At 41.4% G+C, this 8,896-nt stretch overlaps 1 protein-coding gene across 2 annotated transcripts in view; it reads left to right on the top strand.

Moving 5' to 3' along the window:
• LOC120048367 (diacylglycerol kinase beta-like) overlaps positions 1–7,517 on the top strand; it is a 52,209-nt gene extending 44,692 nt beyond the window's left edge. For both annotated transcript variants that reach the window (XM_038994284.1, XM_038994285.1), the window contains 3 exons: positions 2,764–2,884; positions 3,073–3,133; positions 5,388–7,517. In XM_038994284.1, coding sequence (XP_038850212.1) covers positions 2,764–2,884; positions 3,073–3,133; positions 5,388–5,495 — 290 coding nt within the window. In that variant the 3' untranslated portion in view covers positions 5,496–7,517. The remainder of the gene's footprint in view (positions 1–2,763; positions 2,885–3,072; positions 3,134–5,387) is intronic.
• The last annotated feature ends 1,379 nt before the right edge of the window (positions 7,518–8,896 follow it).

The raw sequence follows: 8,896 nt of genomic DNA on the forward strand, positions 1-8,896 counted from the left end.
ATGGCTTTGAGTTAGAGAAACCTGTCCGGAAGTGCTGGTGTCACTAGTGTTGTCCTTTAAAAAAATTGTTTTAAATCACTTGAAAAGAAGAAATAAAATACATCTTTAATCGGTCTCTCTCATTTGACAAGTGTAACTAGTGCTTCTGATGATCACATGATTTTCTTTTCAAATCTGGGAAAACTGGAGTCTATTCTTTCTCCCATGACTATAGACTTCAGACCAGGCTATAGTTATGCATCCATCACTATTATTAAACGGGCACTGCACTGGTTGTAACAGTCAGCTAGTATTATACACGCATTCATTAATCCTTAAGAGTCTATTGACTCACCCGTGCCTCAATCTAAGAAACATAATTTAAAAAATCCCCATCAAAATCTGTCAGTTTAAGATAGAGATATCAGGGTTTTTGCATGGGCTGCATCTCAATCCACCTCATTCGCATTTGTCGGCCTTGGAAGGTGGCAGAGCTACAGCAGTGTTTGTCAGACCAGGAGACATGCCGAAAATCGGTCTGCTCAAGAAAACGTTTGTAGCGTCCTGAACAGTTTGGCCTACAAAACTAATATTACACCACTATGGGAAAGGGAGACTCTCGCGAACGCGATGTTCTACATTTTGCTCTACGACCCCCACAAGTGTCACGGGACTCGTCTGAAGTACAAACGAATGGAAGTATGGAAGTAGTTTTGTGCCCCAAAAAATACAGGGTTAAATATTTTTTACTGTCTATTTTGCCATTCATGAATGTGTTATTCAATGTATTTCTATGGGCTATAGTAGTAAAGGCCATATTCAATATCATTTTACTTACTTTTTTGGGGATACAGTTCGATATCAAATAGCTAAATGATCATGTGGCCTCCCGGGTGGCGCAGTGGTCTAAGGCACTGCATCGCAGTGCTAGCTGTGCCACCAGAGACTCATGGGGCGGCGCACAATTGGAACCATGGGGCGGCGCACAATTGGCCCAGCGTCGTCCGGGTTAGGGAGGGTTTGCCTGGCAGGGATATCCTTGTCTCATCCCGCACTAGCAACTCCTGTGGCGGGCCGGGCGTAGTGCACGCTGACCAGGTCGCTAGGTGTACGGTGTTTCCTCCAACACATTGGTGCGGCTGGCTTCTGGGTTGGATGCGCGCTGTGTTAAGAAGCAGTGTGGGTTGTGTTTCGGAGGACGCATAGCTCTCGACCTTCGCAGCGATGAGACAAGACAGTAACTACTAACAATTGGATACCACGAAATTGGGGAGAAAAAGGGGGTAAAAGTTAAAAAAATGTAATAACATTTTTTTAATTGCTAAATCATCTTAAAATAATTTCAAATGTTAACTTAGTCTCCCACCCGTCCCCCAACGGTTTATACTTAAACAACTGAAGTAGCCTCATACTAATACAACCACCACTGTTTATGATAGTCATATACCAATCATTTGTTCTTTTCAAACATAGGCAAATTCATGAAACCTCAGGGCAGGATGATCTCCCTGCCCTGACCTTGGTTGCTGAGAGCAGAGCACGCTCCTGGCCTTGCCCACAGTAAGCACTCTGGGGTATACTATATGACCTGTGTGTAGCCCCGGGCAACCAGGAAGTTCCACACGTTTATCCGTCGCCGTGGTGATGCTGTCCATCATACGTGTCAGCCAGGGGCTGTGTGAGCCAGCAGCGCTAACGTGAGAAGGCATGCTGGAGGACCCAGTGTCAGGGGGCTAGCACATTGTGTACACACACACACAGGCACGAAGTCATACACACACACACACACACACACACACACACACACACACACACACACACACACACACACACACAGGCATAAACACACACGTACACACACAGGTGTGAACACACAGGTATTCACACACAAGCACGCACGTGCGGAAGGCACACAAACTCTCTTTTTAGCTCTCATGCCACGGCAAACTCTCCATTCACATTTTAACACAGAGGGTGCCGACCCAGCCTGTTGCTATAGTGACAGATGGACACTACCCCTCAACAATAACATCCATAGAAATACAAATATGGTTGATTTATATACTGTGTCTAAGGCATCACTCAAACATCTTAGAAGCCCTGAACATCAGCCTGGCCCTAGCAGCAGCAATCTAGCATTAGCAACAGCACCATACAGCAGCACGATCAATGACAGCATGCTAGTTTGTTCTACCATACCCACCAAGTCCCTAAAATGGGTCTTAGTTTCAATTAGTGTCTCTCTGCACTCCCAACAGGGCTTAATTTGCGGCGGGACGAGTAGTCTGAGAGCAGGAGGAGTAACAGGCCCACTGAAACAGATGGGCTCAGCGCGACACTGGGCTTCCAGCAGGGGCAAAATCAATGCTCATAACTTCAAAACAGAAAATAAATTAATAATTATAGGAAGACAAGATTGCTTTCCATTGCCGGCGCAATCTAATTAATAGGTGTTTTGTTTATGGCTGCTGGTTGTTGTTCTTGTTGCTTCTTCTTTTTTCCTTTCAACAGTGAATATTCAGACTTTGGAGAACGGAAGGCAAACTGTGCACCTTGAAAATGAAGCACACCTCGTTTTCGCCTCTTTTATCCCTCCTGTTCTCGCCATCTTTCTTCTCCTCCTTCTTCCTTCTTCTTCTTTTTCTTACTCAAGGTGCGTGGATTCCCGAGTTAACCAATGGCTCGGTTTAGGATCCATTCAAACTGTATTGCTCAGATCAACAGGATGGTCGAGAGATGGTGTGAGTTCTATGTGTAGCTGTGTTTATGTCTCCGTGTCTGTAGACCCGTCAGACCAGCTGTTGGAGGTGGTGGGTCTGGAGGGAGCCATGGAGATGGGACAGATCCACATCGGCCTGAGGAGCGCAGGAAGACGCCTGGCCCAGTGCTCCTCGGTCACCATCAGGTCAGTACCCCTTGACCATAACCACTGATCACTGTCTGACCACAGTCACCTTCTTTTATCCCATCCATTCAACATTCTGCCTTTTTGAACACTGTTTACCGTCTAGCAACATAGAAACAATCTAGATGGATGACATAACAGAAGTCAAGAATAATGTTTTAAGAGTGATTTTTGTTTGTCATTGTCAGGACCACCAAAGCCCTCCCCATGCAGATTGATGGGGAGCCATGGATGCAGACTCCCTGTACTGTAAGTCATGTCAATGTTCCGTGCATTGTGGTATTAATGCATGTACTGTACACTACAATGTGCTACACACAGGTGGTTCATATAGAACGTTCATCATCTAGGTGTCTCTATGCTCCCACATAAGATATTAATGCTTTAAAGTACCCCGGCAGAAGTTCTCGAGAGTGAAGCTGCGTTGTTTTAAATAGTTGTAATTTATCCTAACTGATATGTAATAACACAAAGCTTTATTTTAATGTGTTCACCTGGTCCCTCAAACTACTCCCCTGCACAAGTACAAGTGTTTGTTTTGTTTTACATTTTGTTCACTTTTCAAAATGAAATGGCTCAACTTGTGCTGATTAAACCAGTGTTTGCTTTTAATTACAATGTGACTCCTCTGACAGCATCACAGATGAAGTGGAGCCAGAATTTACATACAGATCTTTCAGTCGTTATGGGAGAATCTAGTGCATGACAAAACAAGTAGTTTATAAGTGCACTTGTGTCTGTTGGCAAAACTCCACAAATGAAAGTTAGGCTCTGACAATACATAATTGTGTGTTGGGTGATTTCCATGGTGAGTTATAGACGTCTCGATGCTGAATTTTGAATCAGTCAACCTGTTAAATGTTCATTAAAATGGGATGTTATCCAACTAATTATTAACAACAACTGTTATGCAAATCATGTTTTGCATACATAAGATAATTAACCCCATTCATTTACACTTATATCATGTATGACTACATCTCTATTGTACACTGGCATAACCTTTAAAGGGCCATGCATTTAAAAAAAATGATATATAACCATTGATTATTGACGACTAACTTATAAAATCCTTAATTATCTTAGTTTAACTGTTGTACACTATCAGGAATCAAGGTAAGACCCAGATGCAGACACGTCGAATTGACAATGGTTTAATATTCCAACAGGGGCAGGCAATAGACAGGTCAAGGCAGGCAGGGGTCAGTAAACCAGAGGTGGGTCAACGGTACCGGACAGCAGGCAGGCACAGGGTAGGCAGAGGTCAACAATGCAGAGGTGGGGCAAAGGTACAGGTCGGCAGGCAGGCTCAGGTTCAGGGGCAGGGTGAGTGGTCAGGCAGGCGGGCTCAGAGTCAGGACAGGCTAGGGTCAAAACCAGGAAGCCGAGAAAAAGAGAGACTAGGAACAGCAGGAGCTGATAACAAAAACGCTGGTTGACTCGACAAACAAGACAAACTGGTAACGGACAAACAGAGAACACAGGTATAAATACACAGGGGATAATGGGGAGATGGGCTACACCTGGAGGGGGGTGGAGACAAGCACAAAGACAGGGGAAACAGATCAGGGTGTGACAGTACACCATCAGAACCCCAAAATATACATTTGTTTTACTCCATTGTTTGTAAACCATTCAATTGTAAACAAACACTGGCTGTGTAGGTTTAAAACATGGTTAAAACTATAATTTTGATCTAATGGATGGTCAGTCCCAGTATTGATAGCTTTGTTAGGTTACGTTCTCTAGCCCCATCCCTCAGCTATTTACCAAATCAGCGCTAGGGTAGCCGCTTTGTTGTGCTGTGCAGATTTCCCATTTAATTAATCTATTTGAAAAATCAAATCAATTTCTTTATCATAAAATACAAACTCTTATAGCCCTTTAAGCTTTCAAACATGGCCAGCTTCTCTTTCAAGTCCTTATTTTGTGCTGAACCTTTTTTTGACCTCAATTCTCATGGAAAGGTTAATTTGTCAATTAAATGATACTCCAGTAACATTAAGTTCAATCATGTTGAATATAATTTGGACATCAAGCCCACGCACAATAGCGACCACTACAGTGTTAGAGTTCATGAACGATGAATGGCACGCTTCTCTTTGAAGTAAAAAGGGTTTCTTTAATGCTGATGATACCATTTACCTTGCTCATTATTCTTGTTTGTACCCCGAGGGCTATAGTATAATGAGCTAGGTACAGGTCAGGGCATACCTTGATGGTTGATATTTACCATTTCATTGATCTGTGGTAATTTAACATTTTCTTCTTCTGAAATACTACTAGCGTCTAATACTCATAGAATTCAACATCAAGCTTTTCTCTGTGGTCGCTTATTGGAATGGCATGATTACATTATTACACAGGCCATGACCTCCCTTGCTGTACAGTGTACAGGTATGTTCAGTGGGTCCATGTGCTCCATGTTATGAAAGCATTCACCCAACAGTATCATACCACCATGTAACTCTATCCTGTTTCCTTCACTCTCTGTCCACACCAGATTGAAATAGTGCATAAGAACCAGGCACCGATGTTGATGGGTCCCCCACAAGGCAACAGCTTCTTCTCCTCTGTGATCCGACGAACATGCAGCGAGAGCAAAGACTGAGTGAGAGACTTAGCCTTCGGCCTCTTCTCCAGAGAAACAAGCGCTTTTACCCATGGAAGTCGCTAGGTTTGATGCCAGAATGCTAATTTGTTAGCCTAGCTCCATTTGGGTCGCTAGGTTATGATGCTAGGATTCTAATTTGTTAGCCTAGCTCCATTCAATAGCATACTGTAGCTGTGCATGCTATTTCTGCCATGGAAATGTCAGTGCCCCCCTTACTTATTTAGAGTGAGGAACTACAAGGACAGAGACTTTGGTTCATGATGCAGTGCCACTCCACAATGCCAACGCAGTGGCATTGTCCCTCTGGAACAGTTGTTTACCTTTCCAGAGTATAACTTTATACTGTTACAATGGCATGTTTTTCTAAATGTCATTTTTATAGTGGTCTTGTGCAACGTGCCATGTGGATCAAGTCCTTTGAAGGAAGCGACACATTTCTGTCAATCATTGAAAGTCATTTGTATGGTAAGGTATTGATTTTATCTGCATCAATATTTTGAATGTGTTTGCATTTGAACACCCCAATGCATGATGGACTTTGGATTACTGTTTATGAAGTGAACATATCTTTCAGGGTGCATAAGGACAGTGATGATATTGAGTCAACATATAGTATAAGCTTTCGGTCTAAGGTAAAGTTTCAGGTTATTTGCTTCACAATTCATCGGGGCACTGACTATCTCTTCAATGTTGACTTCATCAGAGAATGGATTTAAGAATCTGTTAGGTTTCTCGCGAAACATGTTTGACAGGTTAATGCTCAAATGTCTTGCAGCTGGATCATAGAAACTATTTCCATTAAGGATCATAGACCAATTAAGGAAAATGAATTGGTAACAAATGCATGCACACGTCACATGACATATACACTTGCATGGATAACCAAGATCTACTGTATTCTTGAACCTGTGGAATTGTACTGTGTTGGTCATTTTGGAAGTAAAACACTTTGTCAGGGTTCAACTACTGCCTTTCTCTCACAATATATGAAATCATATCAACCTGAAATCAACCTTTTGTGTTCAGGGAGTCCTGTTTTTCAAGGCCAGGTACTCAGGTATTTTTAAGATATAATATTGCTCAACTAACTATTATTATAGAAAATCCCTTCAACGAATAGAATTGAGTACATCATGTTGTACAATTGTCACAGTCAAGACTCCAGAGCAGGTTTTGACCTCCTTAGGTTATTGATTTGTTCAGTCTTTTTCAGCTGTTTGCCATTGAGAATGTTTCCAATACATCACTCATACATGCATACATTAACCAATTAGAGCTCAAGTCCAAATGTGAAATCACTGTTGACATACTTGAGCTGGAATTGAAGAATCAATCATGAGAATCAGTCTAATCAATTTGCACGACTGGGTTATTCAGAGACAAGAAGAAGCTCTGTATTCTCCCTCTAGATATCTGCAGAGGCTATTTGGTCTCGCACATGATATGCATATACGTAAGGCTAACCATAAGAATGTCCTGATATTGTTAACCTGAACAGTATTTTGTATTTTTAATTTCAGAAATCTATAGTGACTTTTTCTTATATTGACATCAGTTAGTTTTCACCTAAACCACTGACCCATACCTCAATATAATATACTACCAAAGATCAACAGAACAGAAGGCCATATTCAGATCACATATTCAGATCAGATCCATACACTATTTGAAATTCTTCAAATCTGTTACACAAGAATGACACCCAAACTGTACATGAATAGATGCAAGTTTTCAACTGAAATGCATTCCTGCATGTTTTCTAAGTACAATTCAAGAATGGAAGATTACTGTATTGGATTTCTGTCTCTGTTCAAAGTGCCATCCTGCCTATGGAAGATTTGGGTCTGCCAACTTTTCCATTACTTTGCTTAGTAAGTGCAGTGTTTGTTTTGTACAGTGAAGTTGTATTTTTGTACACAATGTTATTTTTCTGCATAAAGTATTGCTCTTCTCTGTAAATCACGCCAATGTGTAGTTCTGTTCAAAAACTGAACAGAACACGAAAACCATTAAATGTTGTTGTCGTTTGACATGCTCATCTACATGTGTTTTTACCTTTGACCCTGTTGACACCTAATGGCACTCAATGGCACAATGTCACCTGAGACGGGTTGACTGTCACCGACAGGACACTCACTATCCTGTTAGTGTTCTTACACCTGCTCTAAAGCTATTTATACAGTGGATACACTCAAGCCATGAGAGATGCCTGTCAAACTGTTTACACCCTGATCCTGCGATGACCCTTCAATGACCCTTTAGCATGCATTTTTCTTGTTGCTTGATTCAACTAAATTAATATATGATTAGTCTTAAAAGAAATGCCCCTTACCAAATCTAATCATTTCCTTTAGCATATATTACTTTTAAAATAATGAGAAGAATTTTGATTGTATTACATAATTTCATTCATAACTCCTCATTCATTATGATCTCATTTATATCTTTACTGTAGGCTTACTGTACATAATACATAAACAAATGAATGCCTTCTGCACAAAGTAACTACATGGTGTTGCTACTAATTCAATACAATGTAAAATATTAACTGGAACACATAGCTAATGCTTGTTTTCCTAACTCTCTAGGGATGTTGCAAATGAGTGTGGCACTAGTGTTTACCTCTTCGCTTGGTGTCAGATGGACAGGACACCTACGCTTGACCTGTGTTTCTCAGGCCTCCGGGGGGTTCCACAGGAGTGACAAGATAATTCACTTCCTATCCCCATCAATGTCTTAGGCATCAGGTAGCTTAGCAGTTGGAGCTTTGTGCAAGTAACCGAAAGGTCGCTGGTTTGAATACCCGACCCGACAAGGTGAAAAATCTGTCGATGTGCCTGTGATCAAAGCTCTTAGCTCTAATTTGCTCCAGGGGTGCCACACTACTATGGCTGACACTGTAAAACAACACATTTCACTGCACCTATCCAGTGTATGTACAGTTGAAGTCGGAAGTTTACATACACTTAGGTTGGAGTCATTAAAACTTGTTTTTCAACCACTCCACAAATTTCTTGTTAACAAACAATAGTTTTGGCAAGTCAGTTAGGACATCTACTTCTAAGTAATTTTTCCAACAATTGTTTACAGACAGATTATTTCACTTATAATTCACTGTATCACAATTCCAGTGGGTCAGAAGTTTACATACACTAAGTTGACTGTGCCTTTAGACAGCTTGGAAAATTCCAGAAAATGATGTCATGGCTTTAGAAGCTTCTGATAGGCTAATTGACATAATTTGAGTCAATTGGAGGTGTACCTGTGGATGTATTTCAAGGCCTTCCTTCAAACGCAGTGCCTCTTTGCTTGACATCATGGGGAAATCAAGAGAAATCAGCCAAGACCTCAGAAAAAAATTGTAGACCTCCACAAGTCTGGTTCATCCTTGGGAGCAA

The sequence above is a fragment of the Salvelinus namaycush genome, chromosome 5 (assembly GCF_016432855.1).
Source record: "Salvelinus namaycush isolate Seneca chromosome 5, SaNama_1.0, whole genome shotgun sequence".
NCBI classification, from domain to species: domain Eukaryota; kingdom Metazoa; phylum Chordata; class Actinopteri; order Salmoniformes; family Salmonidae; genus Salvelinus; species Salvelinus namaycush.